Raw genomic sequence first — 24436 nt, forward strand, 5'->3', positions numbered from 1 at the left:
ATAGCAGTTCCACAATTGTGTGTTATGTGTGGTAAATGCAGGAACTGACCTTGAAACACCCACGATTAATTCACCACCCAGAGAGGGAATTGTTGCCTATTATATGATACATGTGCACATTGAGAGTAGATGACTGCTTAAAGCTCCTCATACCAGCAGCAGTCTGAAGGCTAGCTAGCTTTGCAAATGTGGAGGAAAGAAACTGTCTAACAAGGTATGGTAAGTAACGTGGGAGGGGGATTCAATTTCTGAAGGCTACGTGTGCCTGTTTTCCAGAGTTCCACCAGCTATTTCACTGAAGATACATTGGCTATTAGTGAGAATATTGTCAGAAGTTCACTGTCTTGATTTAATCCAGGATCAGAAGCTTTTTAAAAAATGGTGTTTTTGCCACTTCAGGCATCCACCGGCAGAATTTCCATCATATCCTTGCAGGTAAGGAATATTGGATATCAGGGGCGGGATTCTCCCACCCCCCCGCCAGGTCGGACAATCGCCGGGGGCTGGCGTGAATCCCACCCCCGCCGGTTGCCGAATTCTCCGGCACCGGATATTCGGCGGGGGCGGGAATCGCGCCACGCCGGTCGGCGAGCCCCCTCCCGGCGATTCTCCATCCCGCGATGGGCCGAAGTCCCGCTGCTGGAATGCCTGTCCCGCCGGCGAGAATCAAACCACCTCCCTTCCCGGCGGGACTAGGCGGCGCAGGCGGGCTCCGGGGTCCTGGGCAGGGGGGGGGGGGCACGGGGCGATCTGGCCCCTGGGGGGTGCCCCCACGGTGGCCTGGCCCGCGATCGGGGCCCACCGATCCGCGGGCGGGCCTGTGCCATGGGGGCACTCTTTTCCCTCTGCCTTGGCCACAGTCTTCACCATGGCTGACGCGGAAGAGACACCCTCCCCTGCGCATGCGCAGGGATGACGTCAACAGCAGCTGACGCTCCCGCGCATGCGCGGATTGAGGCACGATCAATTGGACAAAGACGATAGTTGAATCCAACTGAGGCTTTATTGCTATCAGATGTGTGGCCTCCCACAGCAGCTGGTGAAATGCCTGCTGGCTGGAGGACACGCATATTTATACAGGCAGGGACTACCGGCGAACCTGTAGTAAAGGTCCTACCGTACATCACCTAATACAGGTGCAACAGTGGTTTACCACATTCACCCCCTGTTAAAAATTGAGTCTGGCGGGGGTGGTGGATAACTATATACAACAATGAGTTAATATTTACAAGATTTGAGCAAACAAATGTTCTTTGATGTCCGGTGGACTGGTCAGAGGTTTAACCGGTCTGGGGCCTTGATGTTCCTCAGGGAGCGACGCAGTGGTGTCGGCGATGTTGGTGCTAATCTGGTTGATGATGACTCCGGGAGCTTGCCGAAATCCTCTTCATCGTCGGGCGTGGGCAGGGGGGCGATGGATGGTCCTGGGGAGGGTGCTGTTGGGAGCGACGGGAGAGGGGAGGGTGGCGCCGGGGGCGGAGGGGGTGTGGGGGTAGAATCTGCTGGTCCCAGGTCCCTGAGGGAGACAGGATCCTGGCGGCCGTAGGGGAACGCCACGTAGGCGTACTGGGGGTTTGCGTGGAGCCAGTGCACCCTCTCCACCAACGGATCCGCCTGGTGCAGTCGGACGTACTTATGGAGAAGCACGGTTCCTGGAGCTGCGAGCCAAGGCGGGAGCGACATCCTGGATGTGGACTTCCTGGGGAAGGCAAAAATACGTTCATGCGGTGTACTGTTAGTAGCAGTGCAGAGTAATGAGTGAATGGAGTGGAGTGCATCAGGGAGGACCTCCTGCCAGCGGGAGGCCAGGAGGTTTCTGGACCGTAGGGCCAGCTGGACGGCCCTCCATACCGTCCCATTCTCCCTTTCTACCTGTCCGTTACGCCGGGGGTTATAGATTGTCGTTCTGCTGGAGGCGACACCCCTGCTGAGCCGGAACTGACGCAGCTCATCACTCATGAATGAGGATCCCCTGTCACTGTGGATGTAGGCGGGGAAACTGAACAGAGTGAAGATTGTGTTGAGGGCTTTAATGACAGTGGCAGATGTCATGTCGGGGCATGGGATGGCAAAGGGGAATCTGGAATATTCGTCGATCACATTAAGAAAATATGTGTGATGGTCGGTGGAGGAGAGGGGGCCTTTGAAGTCCACGCTGAGGCGTTCAAAGGGGAGGGAAGCCTTCACCAGGCGTGCGCGGTCCGGCCGGTAGAAGTGCGGCTTGCACTCCGCACAGACCTGGCAGTCCCTGGTGATTGTCCTTACTTCCTCGACAGAGTAGGGCAGATTTTGTGCCTTAATGAAGTGGTAGAACCGTGTGACAAATGCTGTCGTGCAGGGCCTGGAGTCGATCTACCTGTGCGCTTGCACATGTACCACGTGATAGGGCATCTGAAGGTTTGTTGAGTTTGCCGGGGCGATACATAATCTCGTAATTATAGGTAGAGAGCTCGATTCTTCACCTCAAGATTTTATAATTTTTGATCTTGCCCCGCTGTGTGTTGTTGAACATGAAGGCAACCGACCGTTGGTCAGTGAGGAAAGTGCATCTCCTGCCGGCCAGGTAATGCCTCCAATGCCGCACAGCTTCAACGATAGCTTGGGCCTCTTTTTCGACGGATGAGTGCCGAATTTCTGAGGCATGAAGGGTGCGGGAAAAGAATGCCACGGGCCTGCCTACCTGATTGAGGGTGGCATCAAGGGCGACGTCTGATGCGTCACTTTCTACTTGGAAAGGCAATGTCTCATCTGCAGCGTGCATTGTGGCCTTGGCAATATCAGCTCTGATCCGGGCGAAGGCCTGTTGGGCCTCGGCCGACAGGGGAAACTGGGTGGACTGTATGAGTGGGCTGGCCTTGTCCACATAGTTTGGGACCCACTGAGCATAGTACGAAAAGAACCCCACGCACTTCTCCTTGTTGTAAGTGAGGTTTAGGAGAGTAGCGGTGTGGAGAAATTTAGCACGGTTGGCGTCGTGGTCCTGCTGATCATGGCCGCAGATGGTGACATTGTCTAGGTACGGAATCATGGCCCGCAAGCCGTACCGGTCGACCATTCGGTCCATCACCCTTTGGAAGACCGAGACCCCGTTTGTGACGCCGAAGGGGACCCTAAGGAAGTGGTATAGGCGGCCATCTGCCTCGAAGGCAGTGTACGGACAGTCTGATTTACGAATTGGGAGCTGGTGGTAGGCGGATTTCAGGTCTACCGTTGAGAAGACCCGGTACTGCGCCCTCTAGTTAACCATGTCAGATATGCGTGGACATGGGTACGCGTCAAGCTGTGTGTACCGATTGATGGTCTGGCTGTAGTCCACGACCATTTGGTGTTTCTCCCCAGTTTTAACTTCTACCACTTGAGCTCTCCAGGTGCTGTTGCTGGCCTTGATGGTGGCCTTCCCGAAGCAGCCGCTGGACTTCGGACCTGATAAAGGTCTTGTCCTGGGTGCTGTCCGGTCTGCTCCTGGTGGCGACGGGTTTGCAATCTGCAGTTAGATTGGCAAAGAGGGAAGGTGGGTCGGCCTTTAGGGTCGCGAGGCCGCACACAGTTGGGGTCTGGAGGTTGCACTGGAAGTCCAGGCCGAGGATTAGTGCAGCGCAGAGGTTAGGGAGGACGTAGAGGCGGAAGCTGCTGAATTCTACGCCCTGGACCGTGAGCGTGACCGTACAGTACCCCCAGATCGCTACGCTATGGGATCCGGAGGCCAGGGAGATTTTTTGGTTGGCGAGGTGTATCGTGAGGGAGCAGCGCCTTACCGTATACGGGTGTGTAAAGCTTTCGGTGCTCCCGGAGCCCAGCAGGCAGGAGGTTACATATCCGTCAACTTTCACGCTGGTGGATGCGTTGGTCAGGTTATGCTGATGAGACTGGTCGATTGACATGGAGGCGAGGCTTGGTTGGTCGTCGGTTAATAGGGCGGCTGGTGAGCCCGGGTCCTGGAATGCTGGTGGTATCCATGTGCTGAGGGGTGGACAAGATGGCGGTGCCCGAAGATCTTGAGGGTTTCAAAATGGCGGCACCCATGGAACACACGTTGCGGGGGTGGAGCAAGATGGCGGCGCCCATGAAATGCACATGTTGCGCGGAGGGGAAGATGCGCCCACTTGCCGCATGCGGTCTGGGGGGGGTGAAGGTGTCCCATTGTCTGTGACCAAGGGGGATGGGGGCGATAGCGGCTACTGAGCGGGCCTGGCACACCGCGGCGAAGTGGCCCTTCTTCCCGCAGGCTTTACAAAGGGCAGCGCGGGCCGGGCAGCGTTGGCGGGGGTGCTTCTGTTGGCCGCAAAAATAGCATCTGGTGCCCCCGGGTTCGCTGGCTGGTGTGCAGCGCAGGCGTATTGGGTGGGCAGCGCCCCCTTTGCGGCGGCTGTCTATGGGGTCCACGAAGCGTAGGATGGGTGGGCCACATGGCTGGGGGTGTAGGACTGGACGTTGCGCAGAGTGACCGTCATGGAGAGTGCTAGCGTTTTAGCCTCTGCGAGGTCGCGCATGGCCCCTTCTAGGAGCCGCTGGCGTATGAGATCTGACCCAATTCCAGCCACAAAAGCGTCCCGCGCACGTAGGTCTGAGTGTTCCATGGCCGTAATAGCCTGACAGTTACAGTCCCGGACTAGTGGGATTAGGGCCCACCAGAGGTCTTCTATGGACTCACCAGGGAGTTGAGAGCGAGTGGCGATGACATGCCTGGCGAAAAGCGTGTTCGTTTTCTGTGCGTAGTTGTCCTTGAGTAGAGTCATGGTTTCGGCGTAATTCGGAGCGTCCTGGATTAATGGAAAGACATTGGAGCTCAACCTGGAATATAAAATCTTCTGAGCCTCCGGAATAGGGGTTGGTGCCACGTTGATATACGCTTCGAAGCAAACTAACGAGTGCTGGAAGTCCTTTCTGGCGTCGCTTGAGTGAGGATCCAGCTGCAGGCGATCCGGTTTGATACGGAGGTCCATCCTTAGAAACTGATAGCAATAAATTGAGGCACGATCAATTGGACAAAGACGATAGTTGAATCCAACTGAGCCTTTATTGCTATCAGATGTGTGACCTCCCACAGCAGCTGGAGAAATGGCTGCTGGCCGAAGGACACGCATATTTATACAGGCAGGGACTACCGGCGAACCTGTAGTACAGGTCCTACCGTACATCATCTAATGCACGTGCAACAGTGGTTTACCACACGGATTTCTGCCGACCGGCGGAGTCCTTTCGGCCCCGGCTGGCGTGACGCCAAAGGCCTTTCCCGCCGGTCGGCGGCACGCCAACCACTCCGGCGCGGGCCTAGCCCCTCAAGGTCAGGCCCGACGCCGGAGTGGTTCACGCCGCTTCATCCCGCCGGGACCCCCCGCGTTAGGGGAGAATCCCAGCCAAGGTCTGGGATTCCCCTTTGCAACCGCTCCCAAAAACCGAGTGCTTCACTTCCTTCCCCGGGATTGCCTTCACCCTCCGCCTGCAAACACCACCACACACCATTCGGTGGCTGGCTCTGCTACGGCCGAGCAAATCATTCAGTTCAAGATCAATTTGGGATGGACAACAATTGTTGGCCTTGCCAATAATGCCCATACCCCATAAAGGAATAACAACGAATTTCCCCACCAGCTTCGTGCAGATTACAGTGGGGATGGAACCTCAAATCAGAAGGATTGTCGCAGCGTCTGCATGGTCTCGCCAATGTACCACGCTTCGGGACATCCTTTCCTGCAGCGTATGAGGTAGACAACGTTGGCCGAGTCGCATGAGTATGTACCGCGTACCTGGTGGGTGGTGTTCTCATGTGTAATGGTGGTATCCATGTTGATGATCTGGCACGTCTTGCAGAGATTGCCATGGCAGGGTTGTGTGGTGTCGTGGTCACTGTTCTGAAGGCTGGGTAGTTTGCTGCCCAGGACATTGGACAAAGGAAAGGACATTGGAACTGAAGGTGAGTTGCAGTTGAATTAATGCATAACCTGGGGGTGGCATTGATAAGGTGTCCTTTTTTTGAGCTAAACAATGCTTTTTTTCACTGCAGTTCTATTACTGACCTACGGGAGAAATCAGTAGATGTTTTTTTTGGAGAATCGCTGTTCCCAAAAGAAGAATTTTTTAAAAATCGAGCAAGTGACAGAATGCAACACGTAAGCAGTAACTGAACCATTACATACGCCTAGAGCCTATTTGGGGAGACGGGAGGGAGGGATTAAAGCCAAACTCCTAAACTGCCTCTGAAGGAATTTGGTTTTCAGTTGGTGGTCTACAGCAACTGCTGATGTTATCACATACTTTGTTGAGCAATAATTGCTTCTGGCTTCACAGCCCCGACATGTGCAAAGCAAACGATACAGAGGGAATACCCACAACGTGCAAACAGAATCTGAGGCTGAAAGATCTGCACAGGACAGCTGAACGTATTCTTAGAGATAATTCTACATTACGTGAATACTGGCAGTGGATCCCTTCAATTGGAGTAGAATTCTACATAGAGATCCACTCATAGGTGTCACGGTGATTTCATTAGCAGCGCTCTCGCCTTTCAATCAGAAGGGTACAAGTTCAGTCCCACTTTCGATACTACACTTATCTAGACTGATGCTCTAGAACTGCACAATTGCCAGAGAAGATGTTAAACTGAGGCCAGTCTATCATTTCGGGTGGATCTGAAGTCACATGGCCACCCCCGCTAAATCTTTTAAAAACAGCAGAGAAGTTCTCCCAGTTTCCTGGTCAATAATTATTGCTCCGTCAAAGTTATCTGGTCCTGCGTCTCTTTATTGTGAAATCATGCTGGGTACAAGTTGGCTGCTGTGTTTACTGCATTAAAGAACAAAGAACAAAGAAAAGTACAGCACAGGAACAGGCCCTTCGGCCCTCCAAGCCCGTGCCGACCATGCTGCCCGACTAAACTACAATCTTCTACACTTCCTTGGTCCGCATCCCTCTATTCCCATCCTATTCATACATTTGTCAAGATGGCCCTTAAATGTCACTATCGTCCCTGCTTCCACCACCTCCTCCGGGAGCAAGTTCCAGGCACCCACTACCCTCTGTGTAAAAAACTTGCCTCGTTCATCTACTCTAAACTTTGCCCCTCGCACCTTAAACCTATGCCCCCTAGTAATTGACCCCTCTACCCCGGGGAAAAGCCTCTGACCATCCACTCTGCTATGCCCCTCATAATTTTGTAGACCTCTATCAGGTCGCCCCTCAACCTCTGTCGTTCCAGTGAGAACAAACCAGGTTTATTCAACCGCTCCTCATAGCTAATGCCCTCCATACCAGGCAACATTCTGGTATGACCACACACTCATAGTACTTTATCGGCTAAAGTGCTTTGGGATGTCATGAAGACACAAACCAGGCTATAGAAATGCACGTTTCTTTCTTTATTTCCACATCTCGAAACAGGAATCTTTCACTCGGGCTTGGGAGCTGTTGGACCATGCTTATGATGGGAGTTTGTGTGATGGGCAGGAGGCAGGGCTGCCCTGTCAGGAGGTGTGCGCTGTCTAAACTAGAGGAACTTAAGTAACGATGTCCAGTCACTGACATGTCCAAAGATGTACAGGTTAGGTGGATTGGCCATGCTAAATTGTTCCGTAGTGTCCAAAGTAGTCGAGGTTGGGTTGCAGGGATTGGGCGGGGTAGTGGGACTAGGTAGGGTGCTCTTTCGGAGGGGCGGTGCAGACTCAACGGACCGAATTACCTCCTTCTGCACTGTAGGGATTCTATGATTCTAAGGCTATTGATTGGCTCTGTGATTATGCAGACACAAAATAAATAAATATGGCTGTCCGGAATCCAAAAGGAGAAATGGCAAAAGTGAAGACAGCCAACGAGGATAAACATTTATTATCACCAGGGAGATTGAACAAAAGAAGTTGCAGAAGTCAAAGGTGGATAAGGCCACACACCTTATCCCCAATTCCCCAATCAATAATTTGAGGAGCTCAACACAATGTAGATTACATCCTAGAGGGTTCAAATGTATGATTCCTCGTTTTAAAATGGGACTAAAGATCAGCTGCTAATTTGCCAAACTACAAGCCTGGTCTCAATTTTGGAGAAACTTTTCACCAATGATGATAGAGCTCCTAGCAGGATTGAGATAATTAGTGATAGGCAGCACTGGGTTTATGAGTGTCAAGTCAGGTCTGACCGACTTATTGGTTTTCTTTGAGAAGGTTAAGGAACCAGTCGATTAGGCTGAGACAGTGTGTTATAGTTGGATGTCACTGAGTGTCTTTAAGACAGAGATAGACAGGTTCTTGATTAATAAAGGGATTAGGGGTTGTGGAGCGAAGGCTGGAGAATGTTGATGAGAAATATATCAGCCATGATTAAATGGCAGAGCAGACTCAATGGGCCGAAAGGCTTAATTCTGCTCCAACGTCTTACGGTCTTATGGTGACCAAAGAAACCTCTGCTTTGCTGCGATGCAAAACTAAAAGTCGCAACAACATGAAGCATCTAAACCAAATGTATAAATCAAAGCGCATCATATTGCGTTGAACCGGCAACTATTCACCACCCTTCAGCGCTGGTCTTCCATGTGCCTTTGCCTGTTCTTGTGACTGCAGCTTAGTTGGTGAAAGGTTTTCAGTGGAGGAAGGCCGCAGTTGACCATGCAGGACCCGCTCAAACAGCGCTGGCCCTTGAACCTCGACAGCACGGTAGCCCAGTGGTTAGCACAGTTGCATCACAGCTCCAGGGTCCCAGGTTCGATTCCCGGCTTGGGTCACAGGCTGTGCGGAGTCTGCACATTCTCCCCGTGTCTGCGTGGGTTTCCTCCGGGTGGGTTTCCTCCGGGTGCTCCAGTTTCCTCCCACAGTCCAATGGGCAGGTGTTAGGTGGATTGGCCATGCTTAATTGCCCTTAGGTTAGATGGGGTTACTGGGTTACGGGGATAGGGTGGGAGGAGTGGGCTTAAGTGGGGTGCTCTTCCCAAGAGCTGGTGCAGACTCGATGGGCCGATGGCCTCCTTCTGCACTGTAAATTCTATGATTCTATGACCTTGCTGCTCCATCTCAGCATGGACGCCAGCAGACTGATTCAGGTACAACAACAATATAGTGGCATTGCTGGAATCATCAATGTTGTCATCCCATGAAAGGACAGCAAGTTCTTGCTCTATGGAGCCCCTGCCACTCCACCAAGACAGCTCCTCAGCAATTCTATGAACCTATGATTATTAGGAGGGCAGATTGCTGCGACAACAAATGTCCAAAACCCATTTGAACGCTGGTATCCACGGACAAATAGTAATTGTCTGAGCTTCCATAGCAACAAGCTCAGCTTTCATGAGAGTGATTTGAGCTTTGATGGCAATACGCTAAGCTTTACCCTGAACTTCTCGGCAGCACCCAGACATTGGGTAGCTTTTGCTTTGCTGGAATGGAAGTTGAGAAATTGGCTGTCAGATACTGCGGTTGGGTCCACAAGTGTACTAAGTTAGCCATCACTTCCACATAGAAAAAGATGTGCTCCAGATTCTACACAAAGTCCTATGTCAAATTATACAAGTTCAGGGGGGGTTTATTTGATAACATTTTACAGGAAATAAATGCAGAACTTTGGACTGTTGGAGACTCCATACTTTCCGACACCAGAAGGCTTCACCTTCATCCAACAGGTTCCATTGGAGGAGCGTGTACGAGGGCCAAAGGGACCCAAAACCATTTCCTCCATTTTTGTCAGCAGCAAACAAGGTAAGAGAAAATGGGTCGCACAGATCGGCCGGCATGGGTTGCGAATGTCGGCCGGTCGGCTGGGTTGGGTCCCGAAGGTTGGCCAGTGGTAAGAATGGGTCCTCGGAAAAACAATTTGAAGAACACTGCTCTACACTATTTATCAAACAGTCCCAGGACAGGTACAGCACATTGTTAGATACAGAGTAAAGCTCCCTTGGCACTGTCCCCATCAAACACTCCAGGATTGGCACAGCATGAGGTTGGATACAGAGTAAAGCTCCATCTACACTGTCCCCAGCAAACACTCCCAGAACAGGTACAGCACGGGGTTAGATACAGGGTTAAGCTCCCTCTACACTGTCCCCATCAAACACTCCAGGACAGGTGCAGCACGGGGTTAGATACAGAGTATAGCTCCCTCTACATTGTCCACATCAATCACTCCAGGCCAGGTACAGCACGGGGTTCGGTACAGAGTAAAGCTCCCTCTACACTGTGCACATCAAGCACTCCAGGACAGGTACAGCATGGGGTTAGATACAGGGTAAAGCTCCATCTGTACTGTCCACATCAAGCACTCCAGGACAGGTACAGCATGGGGTTAGGTACAGAGTAAAGCTCCATCTGTACTGTCCACATCAAGCACTCCAAGACAGGTACAGCATGGGGTTAGATAAAGAGTCAAGCTTCCTCCACACTGTCCCCATCAAACACTCCAGGACAGGTACAGCCAACTCATAGTCTATATTCTATGGCAAACTGATTATTTAAGAAGATGATGACTGCCATTATGAAGCCTCGTAATTGGGCGCTATTTCAAACTGTGCATCTGCTATAATCCCAGAATAAACTGCTTTTGCTGTAGTAACTAAGCAATATGTTGCCAATTGGCAGGCTTTGTTTCAAAACAGGTTCACAGCAGGTTCAAAGCAGGTTCACAGGTATTAATCTGAAAACTCAAAGGCCCTAGCTCCAACCCTACCCAAACCATTCTTATTTTTATTTACAGAGGATGATTCACAGCTGGCCCCTACACTGGGAGGAGTCCTTGCTACATCTGTACACTGAACCAAGGTAGAACTTCAGCTTTAGCAAAGGATAGGTCTCAATCCCAGCCCTGTTCCACAATCATATATCCCAAAGTTATTATTGTCTATGACCAAAACCTAACACCCTTGCGAGTGTCAATAGTTACAGTTAATGATTACATTCATTATGTCTTTAATGGAGCTTGTGTTTTAAATTGATACTTAGCTATAGGAGCTCTGAAATAAACAAGTCCCTCATAGCTGTTTAATGTCAGCACATTCCTCTGCCGCACTGATGGAAACTGTAGGACTCACATGGTCGCACACTGCTGTCAGTGATTCACCTCCCAATGCAAGTCCTTTCTATTGAATGCAGTTGCTAAAAGCAGTATATCTGCAGCTTATAATTACGAGTGAGTAATCATCAGTATCGGAATGAGTTTTGGCTCAGAAGTAGCCTTGCCATCTCCATGAGTCAGAATCTGCAAGGTCTGATCCCAATGCCAAAGAGTCCCTGGTGAGCAGAGATTAGACTTGCAGACTCGGAATACTGGGTTGGGATCCAGTGGGTTATTCAGATCTGGTGGGACGAGAGGGATGGATCTTCATCCCGTTGCTTTTTTCTTCTAGATGGTTACCTGGCCAAGACGGACAACCAAAGCAAGTAAAATCGATTATGCTATCGAAACAATCTCAAGCGTGTATCAGGATCAACAACCATTTGAAGTTCATCAACAGTATCAGTGTGATTGACTTATTAGGGTCAGTGTGAACATGACTTGATTATTAGGGTCACTGTGAGTACGTTATTCGACACAGTGTGAGTGGGTTATTAGGATCAGTGTGAGAGGGTTATTAGGGTCAGTGTGAGCTGATTATTAGGGCCAATGTTAGTGTGAGTGAGTTATTCGGGACAGGGTGAGTGGGCTATTAGGGTCAGTGTTCGTGTGAGTGGGTTATTAGGGTCGCTGTGAATGTGAGTGGGTTATTCGGGTCAGTGTGAGTACGTTATTAGGATCAGTCTGAGTGTGAGTTGCTTATTAGGGTCTGTGTCAGTATGGGTGGGTTATTAGGGCCAGAGTGAGTGGGTTATTGGGGTCAGTATCAGTGTCCGTTGCCCATTAGGGAAAATGGTAGTGTGAGTTGGTTATGAGGGTCGGTATTAGCGTGAGTGAGTTTTTTGGGTTATTAGGGTCAGTATAAACGTAAATGCATTATTAGGGTCAGTGTCAATGTGAGTGGGTTATTAGGGTCAGTGTGCGTGTCAGTTGCCTATTAGGGTAAATGGTAGTATGAGTTGTTTATGAGGGCCAGTATTAGTGTGAGTGAGTTATTTGGGTCAGTGTGAGTGGGTTATTAGGGTCAGTGTATGTGTGTATAGTCTATTAGGGTAAATGTTAATGTGTGTGGGTTATTAGGATCAGTGTGGGTTATTAGGGTCAGTGGGAATAAGTTATTAGGGTCAGTGTGAGTGAGTCATTAGGGTCAGTGATAGTATGAGTGAGTTATGAGGGTGAATTCCATAGGGAAAAGAGAGAAAGAGCGGAGAGGGAGAGACTGATGGAGGAGATACTCCGAGTGGACAGGAGATACGCAGAGGTCCCCGAGACGGGGTTACTGCAGGCGGAGTTTGAACTGTTGACCACAGGGAAAGTGGTAGCACAGCTGAGGAAGGCAAGGGGGGGAGTCTATGAGTATGGGGAGAAAGCGAGCAGAATGCTGGCACACCAACTGCGAAAGAGGGAGGCGGCCAGGGAAATCGGGGGAGTAAAGAATAAGGAGGGTGACATGGTCTTGGATCCAGGGGGGGTGAACGGAATCTTTAAGGAGTTCTATAGTCAACTATATGAGTTGGAGCCCCCGGCGGGAGTGGAAGGGATATGGCAACATCTGGGCCAGCTGAGGTTTCCAAAGGTGGAAGAGGACCTGGTGGAGGGGCTGGGGCCCCGATTGAATTGGAGGAAATTGTCAAGGGTATAGAGGGCATGCAATCGGGTAAAGCTCCGGGGCCGGACGGTTACCAGGTAGAATTTTATAAAAGATTTTCGGAAACACTGAGCCCACTCCTGATGAGGACCTTCAATGATGTCACAGGCCTTGTTCTCAGTCATTCTTATACGGGAGAAGGACCCGGAACAATGCGTGTCACATAGGCCGATTTCGCTCTTAAACGTGGATGCCAAATTGCTAGCTAAGATTCTGGTCACAAGAATTGACGATTGCGTCCCAGGGGTGATAGAAGAAGATCAGACTGGGTTTGTTAAAGGCAGGCAACTTAATACCAATGTTTGGAGACTTTTGAATATTATTATGATGCCCTCAGAAAGAGGGGAGGCAGACATGGTAACAGCGATGGACGCAGAGAAAGCCTTTGACCGGGTGAAGTGGGAGTACTTGTGGGAAATGCTGGGCAGTGAGGGCTTTAGTGGCTGGGTTAAATTGCTGCACCAGGCGCCTGTGGCAAGTGTATGTACAAACCGGCTGAGGTCGGGGCACTTCAAGCTCCACTGGGGAACGAGGCAGGGGTGTCCCCTCTGTCCATTACTATTTGCCCTAGCTATAGCACCGCTAGCTATGGCGCTGAGAGCCTCGAGGAACTGATGGGGACTGGTTCGCGGGGGGGGGGGGGGGGGGGTGGCACTGCCGAACTTTCACAATTACTCCTGGGCGGCCAATACAGCCATGATTAGGAAGTGGCCTATGGGGGGGTGGGGAGCGGCTGGAGGCGACGTCATGCAAAGGTACGAGTCTGGGAGCTTTGATAACGGCTCCTTTGCCGTTCACGCCAACCCACTATTCCACAGGTCCGGTAGTGGTGGCGACATTGAGGATCTGGGGGCAATGGAGGAGGTTCAAGAACGTGGCAGGAGCTTTGGTCTGGACCCCGATATGTAACAACCACAGGTTTGTCCTGGGTAAGATGGATGGTGGGTTCCAGAGCTGGCAGAGGGCAGGCATCAGAAGGATGGGGGACCTGTTCATAGACGGAAGCTTTCCCAGTTTGAAGACGTTAGAGGACAAATTTAATCTGCTGCCAGGAAATGCCTTTAAATATTTGAAAGTACGAGCCTTCCTGAAAAAACAGGTGGTGGACTTTCCAACGCTGCCACCATGGAGGATACAAGACAGGGTGGTGTCCGGCACCTGGGTAGGGGAGGGGAAGGTGTCGAAGTTTTCGATACCTGGGTATCAGGAACTACAGGAGGCGGAGGAAACTCCAGTGGAGGAGCTCAAGGGAAAGTGGGAGGAGGAGCTAGGTGAGGAGTTGGAAGCAGGTCTGTGGGCAGAGGTCCTGGGCAGGGTTAATTCCTCCTCATCTTGTGCCAGGCTCAGTCTAATTCAATTTAAGATGGTCCACCGGGCACACATGACGGCAGCGAGAATGAGCAAGTTTTTTCTGGTAGAAGACAGGTGTACGAGGTGCAAGGGCAGCCCAGCAAACCATGTCCTCATGTTTTGGGCAGGCCCGGAGCTTAGAGGGTTCTGGCAGGGGTTCGCGAGGGCAATATCCGAGGTGTTTAACACATGGGTGGTGCCGAGTCCAGAGATAGCGATCTTTGGAGTGTCAGAAGACCCGGGGGTTCAATGGGCGAAAGAGGCCGACGTCTTAGCCTTTGCCTCCCTGGTAGCCCGGAGACAGATTTTATTAATGTGGAGGGACTCGAAGCCCCCGAGTGTAGAGACTTGGGTTAACGACATGGCTGGGTTTCTCAGCCTCGAGAAAATAAAGTTTGCCTTAAGATGGTCTACGCTAGGGTTCCCTCGGAGGTGGCAGCCGTTCATCGACTTTCTCAGGGGAAAATTAAAATGGCAGCAGCAGCAGTAATCCGTAGGAGGGGGGTGGGGGTGAGGGGTGGGTGAGTGCTTCATTGGGATGGTGTGGGAAGACTGAGTCGTGTGGGGTAATGTCTATTTAATTGTTATTGTATATTCTCTTTTTGCGCTATGTTGATGTTCACTCTAGTTTGTTTTGTTATTAATGTTACTCGTATTTTATTATGGAAAATTCTGCAAAACCTGAATAAAAATATTTTTTAAAAGAGTTGTGAGTGTAAGTGTGCTATTAGGGTCAGTATGAGTGAGTTATTCGGGTCAGTGATAGCGTGAGTGAGATTTTATGGTCAGTGATAGTGTGAGTGGGTTATTAGGGTCAGTGATAGTGGGTTCTTCGGGTCAGTGACAGTGTGAGTGGATTATTAGGGTCAGTGTGAGTGGGTTGTTAGGATCAGTGTTTGTGTCAGTGGATTATTCGGGTCAGTGACAGTGTAAGTGGGTTATTAGCGTCAGTGTGAGTGGGTTGTTAGGATCAGTGTTAGTGTCAGTGGATTATTAGGGTCAGTGACAGTGTGAGTGAGTTATTAGGATCAGTGACAGTATGAGTAGGTTATTAGGGTCAGTGTGAGTGGGTTGTTAGGATCAGTGTTAGTGTCAGTGGATTATTAGGGTCAGTGACAGTGTAAGTGGGTTATTAGGGTCAGTGTGAGTGGGTTGTTAGGATCAGTGTTAGTGTGTTATTAGGGTCAGTGACAGTGTGAGTGGGTTATTAGGGTCAGTGTGAGTGAGTTATTAGGGTCAGTGACAGTGTGAGTGGGTTATTAGGGTCAGTGTGAGTGAGTTATTAGGGTCAGTGACAGTGTGAGTGGGTTATTAGGGTCAGTGTGAGTGAGTTATTAGGGTCAGTGACAGTGTTAGTGCGTTATTAGGGTCAGTGATAGTGTGAGTGGGTTATTAGGGTCAGTGTGAGTGAGTTATTAGGGTCAGTGACAGTGTGAGTGGGTTATTAGGGTCAGTGTGAGTGGGTTATTAGGGTCAGTGACAGCGTGAGTGGGTTATTAGGGTCAGTGTGAGTGGGTTATTAGGGTCAGTGAGAGTGTGAGTGAGTTATTAGGGTTAGTGACAGTGTGAGTGGGTTATTAGGGTCAGTGTGAGTGAGTTATTAGGGTCAGTGTTAGTGGGTTATTAGGGTCAGTGTTAGTGGATTATTAGGGTCAGTGTCAGTTTTAGTGGCTTATTAGGGTCAGTGTCAGCGTGAGTGAGTTATCAGGGTCAGTGGCAGTGTGAGTGGGTTATTAGGGTCAGTGACAGTGTGAGTGAGTTATTAGGGTCAGTGACAGTGTGAGTGGGTTATTAGGATCAGTGTTAGTGGGTTATTACAGTCAGTGACAGTGTGAGTGAGTTATTAGGGTTAGTGACAGTGTGAGTGGGTTATTAGGGTCAGTGTTAGTGAGTTATTAGGGTCAGTGTCAGTGTTAGTTGGTTATTAGGGTCAGTGACAGTGTGAGTGAGTTATTAGGGTTAGTGTGAGTGGGTTATTAGGGCCAGTGACAGTGTGAGTGAGTTATTAGGGTTAGTGACAGTGTGAGTGGGTTATTAGGGTCAGTGACAGTGTGAGTGGGTTATTAGGGTCAGTGTGAGTGGGTTATTACGGTCAGTGACAGTGTGAGTGAGTTATTAGGGTTAGTGACAGTGTGAGTGGGTTATTAGGGTCAGTGTTAGTGAGTTATTAGGGTCAGTGTCAGTGTTAGTGGGTTATTAGGGTCAGTGACAGTGTGAGTGGGTTATTAGGGTCAGTGTGAGTGGGTTATTAGGGCCAGTGTCAGTGTTAGTGGGTTAATAGGGCCAGTGCCAGTGTGAGTGAGCTATTAGGGTCAGTGACAGTGTGAGTGGGTTATTAGGGTCAGTGTTAGTGGGTTATTAGGGTCAGTGTCAGTGTTAGTGGGTTATTAGGGTCAGTGACAGTGTGAGTGAGTTATTAGGGTCAGTGACAGTGTGAGTGGGTTATTAGGGTCAGTGTGAGTGGGTTATTAGGGTCAGTGACAGTGTGAGTGAGTTATTAGGGTTAGGGACAGTGTGAGTGGGTTATTAGGGTCAGTGTGAGTGAGTTATTAGGGTCAGTGTTAGTGGGTCATTGGGGTCAGTGTTAGTGGGTTATTAGGGTCAGTGTCAGTGTTAGTGGGGTATTAGGGTCAGTGTCAGCGCGAGTGAGTTATTAGGGTCAGTGACAGTGTGAGTGGGTTATTAGGATCAGTGTTAGTGTGTTATTAGGGTCAGTAACAGTGTGAGTAGGTTATTGGGGTCAGTGTGAGTGGGTTGTTAGGGTCAGTGTTAGTGTGAGTGGGTTATTAGGGTCAGTGACAGTGTAAGTGGGTTATTAGGGTCAGTGTGAGTGGGTTGTTAGGATCAGTGTTAGTGTGTTATTAGGGTCAGTGATAGTGTGAGTGGGTTATTATGGTCAGTGTGAGTGAGTTATTAGGGTCAGTGACAGTGTGAGTGGGTTATTAGGGTCAGTGTGAGTGAATTATTAGGGTCAGTGACAGTGTGAGTGGGTTATTATTGTCAGTGTGAGTGAGTTATTAGGGTCAGTGATCGTGTGAGTGGGTTATTAGGATCAGTGTTAGTGTGTTATTAGGGTCATTGAAAGTGTGAGTGGGTTATTATGGTCAGTGTGAGTGGGTTGTTAGGATCAGTGTTAGTGTCCGTGGGTTCTTCGGGTCAGTGACAGTGTGAGTGGGTTATTAGGGTCAGTGTGAGTGGGTTGCTAGGATCAGTGTTAGTGTCAGTGGGTTATTATGGTCAGTGACAGTGTGAGTGGGTTATTAGGGTCAGTGTCAGTGTTACTGGGTTATTAGGGTCAGTGTTAGTGGGTTATGAGGGTCAGTGTCAGTGTTAGTGGGTTATTAGGGTCAGTGTGAGTGGGTTGTTAGGATCAGTGTTAGTGTGTTATTAGGGTCAGTGATAGTGTGAGTGGGTTATTATGGTCAGTGTGAGTGGGTTGTTAGGATCAGTGTTAGTGTCCGTGGGTTCTTCGGGTCAGTGACAGTGTGAGTGGGTTATTATGGTCAGTGTGAGTGGGTTGTTAGCATCAGTGTTAGCGTCCGTGGGTTCTTCGGGTCAGTGACAGTGTGAGTGGGTTATTAGGGTCAGTGTGAGTGGGTTGTTAGGATCAGTGTTAGTGTCCGTGGGTTCTTCGGGTCAGTGACAATGTGAGTGGGTTATTAGGGTCACTGTGAGTGGGTTGTTAGGATCAGTTTTAGTGTCAGTGGGTTATTATGGTCAGTGACAGTGTGAGTGGGTTATTAGGGTCAGTGTCAGTGTTACTGGGTTATTAGGGTCAGTGTTGGTGGGCTATGAGGGTCAGTGTCATTGTTAGTGGGTTATTAGGGTCAGTGTCAGCGTGAGTGAGTTATTTGGGTCAGTGACAGTGTGAGTGGGTTATTAGGGTCAGTGACAGTGTGATTGGGTTATTATGGTCAGTGATAGTGTGAGTGGATTATTAGGGTCAGTGTTAGTGTGTTATTAGAGTCATTGTGAGTGGGTTGTTAGGATCAGTGTTCGTGTCAGTGGGTTATTAGGGTCAGTGACAGTGTGAGTGGGTTATTAGGATCAGTGTTAGTATGTTATTAGGGTCAGTGATAGTGTGAGTGGGTTATTCGGATCAGTATGAGTGGGTTGTTAGGATCAGTGTTAGTGTCAGTGGGTTATTAGGGTCAGTGACAGTGTGAGTGAGTTATTAGGGTCAGTGACAGTGTGAGTGGGTTATTAGGGTCAGTGTGAGTGAGTTATTAGGGTCAGTGACAGTGTGAGTGGGTTATTAGGGTCAGTGACAGTGTGAGTGAGTTATTAGGGTCTGTGTGAGTGAGTTATTAGGGCCAGTGATAGCATGAGTGAGTTAGTGTCAGTGGTAGTGTAAGTGGGTTACTAGGATCAATGTTAGTGGGTTATTAGGGTCAGTGTCAGTGTTAGTGGGTTATTAGGGTCAGTGTCAGCGTGAGTGAGTTATTAGGGTCAGTGACAGTGTGAGTGAGTTAGTGTCAGTGACAGTGTGAGTGAGTTATTAGGGTCAGTGATAGCATGAGTGAGTTAGTGTCAGTGATAGTGTGAGTGGGTTATTAGGGTCAGTGACAGTGTGAGTTAGTTATTAGGGTCAGTGATAGCATGAGTGAGTTAGTGTCAGTGATAGTTTGAGTGGGTTATTAGGATCAGTGTTAGTGGGTTATTAGGGTCAGTGTCAGTGTTAGTGGGTTATTAGGGTTAGTGACAGTGTGAGTGAGTTATTTGGGTCAGTGACACTGTGAGTGGGTTATTAGGGTCAGTGTGAGTGGGTTGTTAGGATCAGTGTTAGTGTCAGTGGATTATTAGGGTCAGTGACAGTGTGAGTGAGTTATTAGGGTCAGTGACAGTGTGAGTGAGTTATTAGGGTCAGTGACAGTGTGAGTGGGTTAGTGGGTCAGTGACAGTGTGAGTGAGTTATTAGGGTCAGTGTGAGTGTCAGTGGATTATGAGGGTCAGTGACAGTGTGAGTGAGTTATTAGGGTCAGTGACAGTCTGAGTGAGTTATTAGGGTCAGTGACAGTGTGAATGAGTTATTAGGGTCAGTGTGAGTGTCAGTGGATTATTAGGGTCAGTGACAGTGTGAGTGAGTTATTAGGGTCAGTGACAGTGTGAGTGAGTTATTAGGGTCAGTGACAGTGTGAGTGAGTTATTAGGGTCAGTGACAGTGTGAATGATTTATTAGGGTCAGTGTGAGTGGGTTGTTAGGATCAGTGTTAGTGTCAGTGGATTATTAGGGTCAGTGTGAGTGGTTTGTTAGGATCAGTGTTAGTGTGTTATGATGAGTGGGTTATTAGGGTCAGGGTGAGTAGGTTGTTAGGATCAGTGTTAGTATCAGTGGGTTATTCGGGTCAGTGACGGTGTGAGTGGGTTATTAGCGTCAGTGTGAGTGGGTTATTAGGATCAGTGTTAGTGGGTTATTAGGGTCAGTGATAGTGTGAGTGGGTTATTAGGGTCAGTGACAGTGTGAGTGGGTTATTAGGATCAGTGTTAGTGGGTTATTAGGGTCAGTGACAGTGTGAGTGGGTTATTAGCATCACTGTGAGTGGGTTATTAACGTCATTATTAGCTGACCCACACCGAGCTCACACACCTCAAGACAGGAAATTATAGACCAGTTGGCCTAACAACTGTCATTGGGGGAATGCCAGCAACTGTTACTTAGAGAGTAGTAGCAGGACATTGAGACAATCATTACACAGTTGGGTGGAATTGATGTAGGCTTGCCAAAGGGAAATTGTGTTTGACCAATGTATTCATAGAACATAGAATATAGAACATTACAGCGCAGTACAGGCCCTTCAGCCCTCGATGTTGCGCCGACCTGTGAAACCAATCTAAAGCCCATCTACACTATTCCCTTATCATCCATATGTCTATCCAATGACCATTGGAATGCCCTTAGTGTTGGCGAGTCCACTACTGTTGCAGGCAGGGCATTCCACGCCCTTACTGCTCTCTGAGTAAAGAACCTACCTCTGACATCTGCCCTATATCTATCTACCCTAAATTTAAAGCTATGTCCCCTCGTGCTAGACATCACCATCCGAGGAAAAAGGCTCTCACACTATCCAATCCTGATCATCTTGTACGCCTCAATTAAGTCACCTCTTAACCTTCTTCTCTCTAATGAAAACAGCCTCAAGTCCCTCAGCCTTTCCTCATAAGATCTTCCCTCCATACCAGGCAACATTCTGGTAAATCTCCTCTGCACCCTTTCCAATGCTTCCACATCCTTCCAAAAATGCAGCGACCAGAATTGCACGCAATACTCCAAATGCGGCCGCACCAGAGTTTTGTACAGCTGCAACATTACCTCATGGCTCCGAAACTCAATCCCTCTACCAATAAAAGCTAACACACCATACGCCTTCTTAACAACCCTCTCAACCTAAGAGGCAACTTTCATGTACATGGACACCGAGATCTCTCTGCTCATCCACACTGCCAAGAATCTTACCATTAGCCCAGTACTCAGTCTTCCTGTTATTCCTTCCAAAATGAATCACCTCACACTTTTCTGCATTAAACTCCATTTGCCACCTCTCAGCCCAGTGCTGCAGCTTATCTATGTCCCTCTGTAACTTGTAACAACCTTCCGCACTGTCCACAACTCCACCAACTTTAGTGTAATCTGCAAATTTACTCACCCATCCTTCTACGCCCTCCTCCAGGTGATTTATAAAAATGGCAAACAGCAGTGTCCCCAAAACAGATCCGTGTGGTACACAACTAGTAACTGGACTCCAGTCTGAACACTTCCCATCAACCACCACCCTTTGTCTTCTTCCAGCTAGCCAATTTCTGATCCAAACTGCTAAATCACCCTGAATCCAATGCCTCCGTATTTTCTGCAGTAGCCTACCGTGGGGAACCTTATCAAACGCTTTACTGAAATCCATATACACCACATCAACTGCTTTACCCTCATCCACCTGTTTGGTCACCTTCTCAAAGAACTCAATAAGGTTTGTGAGGCACGACCTACCCTTCACAAAACCATGTTGACTATCTCTAATCAAATTATTCCTTTCCAGATGATTATACATCCTACCTCCTATAAACCTTTCCAAGATTTTGCCAACAGCAGAAGTAAGGCTCACTGGTCTATAGTTACCGGGGTTGCCTCTACTTCCTTCTTGAACAAGGGGACAACCTTTGCTATCCTCCAGTCTTCTGGCACGATTCCTGTAAGCAAAGATGACTTAATATAAAAGCCAAAGGCTCAACAATCTCCTCCCTAGCTTCCCAGAGAATCCTAGGATAAATCCCATCCGACCCAGGGGACTTATCTATTTTCACACTTTCCAGAATTGCTAACACCTCCTCCTTATGAACCTCAAGCCCTTCTAGTCTAGTAGCCTGAATCTCAATATTCTCCTCGACAACACTATCTTTTTCCTGTGAATACTGACGAAAAATATTCATTTAGCACCTCTCCTATCTCCTCGGACTCCACGTACAACTTCCCGCAACTGTCCTTGACTGGCCCTACTCTTACCCTAGTCATTCTTTTATTCCTGACATATCTGTAGAAAGCTTTAGGGTTAGCCTTGATCCTACATGCCAAAGACTTCTCATGTCCCCTCCTGGCTCTTCTTAGCTCTCTCTTTAGGTCCTTCTTAGCTAACTTGTAACTCTTGAGCGCTCTAACTGAACCTTCATGTCTCATCTTTACATAAGTCTCCTTCTTCCTCTTGACTGCTTTAGTAAACCACGGTTCCCTTGCTCGACAACTTCCTCCCTGCCTGACAGGTACATACTTATCAAGGACACGCAGTAGCTGTTCCTTGAACAAGCTCCACATTTCCATTGTGCCCATCCCCTGCAGTTTTCCTCTCCATCCGATGCGTCCTCAGTCTTGCCTCATCGCAACATAATTGCCTTTCCCCCAGATATAACTCTTGCCCTGCGGTATATACCTATCCCTTTCCATCACTAAAGTAAACGTAATCGAATTGTGGTCACTATCACCAAAGTGCTCACCTACCTCCAAATCTAACACCTGTCCTGGTTCATTACCCAGTACCAAATCCAAAATGGCCTCACCTCTCGTTGGCCTGTCTACATACTGTGTCAGGAAACCCTCCTGCACACATTGGACAAAAACTACAGCGTTTCCAGTCAATATTTGGAAAGTTAAAGTCCCCTATAACAACTACCCTGTTGCTTTCACTCCTATACAGAAGCATCTTTGCAATCCTTTCCTCTACATCTCTGGAACTTTTCGGAGGCCTATAGACAACCCCTAACAGGGTGACCTCTCCTTTCCTGTTTCTAACCTCAGCCCATACTACCTCAGTAGACGAGTCCTCATCAAACGTCCTTTCTTCCACCGTAATACTGTCCTTGACTAATAATGCCACCCCTCCCCCTCTTTTACCACCTTCCCTGAGCTTACTGAAATATCTAAACCCCGGAACCTGCAACAACCATTCCTGTGCCTGCTCTATCCATGTCTCCGAAATGGCTACAACATCGAAGTCCCAGGTACCAACCCATGCCGCAAGTTCACCCACCTTATTCCGGATGCTCCTGGCATTGAAGAAGACACACTTTAAACCACCTTCCTGCCTGCCGGTACACTCCTGCAACTTTGAAACCTTACTCATGACCTCACTACGCTCAACCTCCTGTATACTGGAGCTACAGTTCAGGTTCCCAAGCCCCTGCTGAACTAGTTTAAACCCTCCCAAAGAGCATTAGCAAATTCCCCCCCCAGGATATTGGTACCCCTCTGGTCCTGGTGTAGACCATCCCATTTGTAGAGGTCCCACCGACCCCAGAATGAGCCCCAATTATCCAGAAATCTGAAACCCTCCCTCCTGCACCATCCCTGTAGCCACGTGTTCAACTCCTCTCTCTTCCTATTCCTTATCTCGCTAGCACGTGGCACGGGTAACAACCCAGAGATAATAACTCTGTTTGTCCTGTCTCTAAGTTTCCACCCTAGCTCCCTGAATTCCTGCCTCACATCCCTATCCCTTTTCCTATGTCGTTGGTACCTATGTCAATTTCTTTGAGGGTGCTGCGAGCAGGGTGGATGATGGGGAACCGGTGTGTTTGGATCTCCAGAAGGCATGCAGTTCCATCACGGCGACTGCACAAGATGAGAGTCCACAGTGTTAGGCTGATATATGAGCACAGGCCCAGAGGATTGGCTCCCTAACGGATAATTGGGTCGTTTCTCCGGGCGGGCAACTGTTGCACAATGCCAGTGCTGGGGCCTTCACAGTTTACAGTCGATATCAATGACTCCGATAAGGAGACCCGAACTGTATCGCAGGCAAATTGGGTGAGAAAGCAAGTCGTGAGTGGACAGGGGTGGTGGAGCAGCAGCATGGTAGCACAGTGGTTAGCACTGTTGATTCACATTGCCAAGGACCTGGGTTCGATTCCTGGCTTGGGTCACTGCCTGTGCAGAGTCTGCACATTCTCCCCGTGTCGGCGTGGGTTTCCTCCGAGTGCTCCGGTTTCCTCTCACAAGTCCCGAAAGACGTGCTGTTTGGTGAATTGGACATTCTGAATTCTCCCGAGGTGTACCCGAACGGGCGCCAGAATGTGGCGACTAGGGGTTTTCACAGTAACTTCATTGCAGTGTTAATGTGAGCCTACTTGTGACACAAATAAAGATTGTAATAAAGGTGTCATATTTACCTTCAGGGTTACCTTCAACCAAAGGTCACATTCAACCCCCAGGGTCATTTTTACCTCCAGGGCTACCTTCAACCACAAGTCACATTCAACCCCCAGGGTCACGTTCATCCCCTCAGGGTCATATTCAGCATTCAGAGTCACGCTCAACCCCGCACTCCCTCAGGGTCACATCCAGCCCGTCACCCCCCACCAGGCTCACATTCACCCCCTCAGGGTCACATACCTTGCTGCGGATCTGGCCGGAGGTAGACACTTTCCGGATCAGTTTCTGGGGACCCTCCTGCTCTCCATCGCTGTCCGAGGACTCCTCGCCCACCTCGGGTTGGATCGACTTGTCCGAGTCCAGCGAGGAGACGGACTCGCGGTTATCCCGGGAAATGCACATGTCTGGGTGCAGTTTCCCAGCCATGGTCAAGGGATCTGTGCCTGCCCTCCACTCCCCCTCGAGTGCAGCATGCAGTGAAAGGCGAGCTGAGAGCGAGGACTGCAGAGGGAGGCACACGCGTTGCAGTTTGTTTTGGCTCAGGAACAGCTCTGTGTCTCTCACGTTGACTGCAGGCTCCCTCTCTCTCTGCATCACTCAAATGCGGATGTGTTGGGAGCAAACAATCATTTGCATGTCCTAGCCGCCAGAGACAAGAGGATAGATGGTCCAAACGCGGGTCCGATCAATAAAACATTGAAGAGATGGGACAGGGAACCCATTGGCAAAGGGAATAAACGAGACTCATCAGATTGATCGGACACCAGATTCTAGGATAT

General features: G+C 49.4%; 1 protein-coding gene across 2 annotated transcripts in view; it reads right to left on the reverse strand.

The window, feature by feature from the left end:
• The window catches only part of LOC140420895 (diacylglycerol kinase eta), a 335531-nt gene extending 311316 nt beyond the window's left edge, over window positions 1-24215 (reverse strand). The window contains exon 1 of one of the 2 annotated variants that reach the window (XM_072505015.1): window positions 23898-24215. In XM_072505015.1, the coding sequence (XP_072361116.1) occupies window positions 23898-24083 (186 nt within the window). In that variant the 5' untranslated portion in view covers window positions 24084-24215. The remainder of the gene's footprint in view (window positions 1-23897) is intronic. The other variant, XM_072505018.1, reaches the window with a different exon arrangement.
• Window positions 24216-24436: the final 221 nt, after the last annotated feature.

The sequence above is a fragment of the Scyliorhinus torazame genome, chromosome 5 (genome assembly GCF_047496885.1).
Source record: "Scyliorhinus torazame isolate Kashiwa2021f chromosome 5, sScyTor2.1, whole genome shotgun sequence".
Lineage (NCBI taxonomy): Eukaryota > Metazoa > Chordata > Chondrichthyes > Carcharhiniformes > Scyliorhinidae > Scyliorhinus > Scyliorhinus torazame.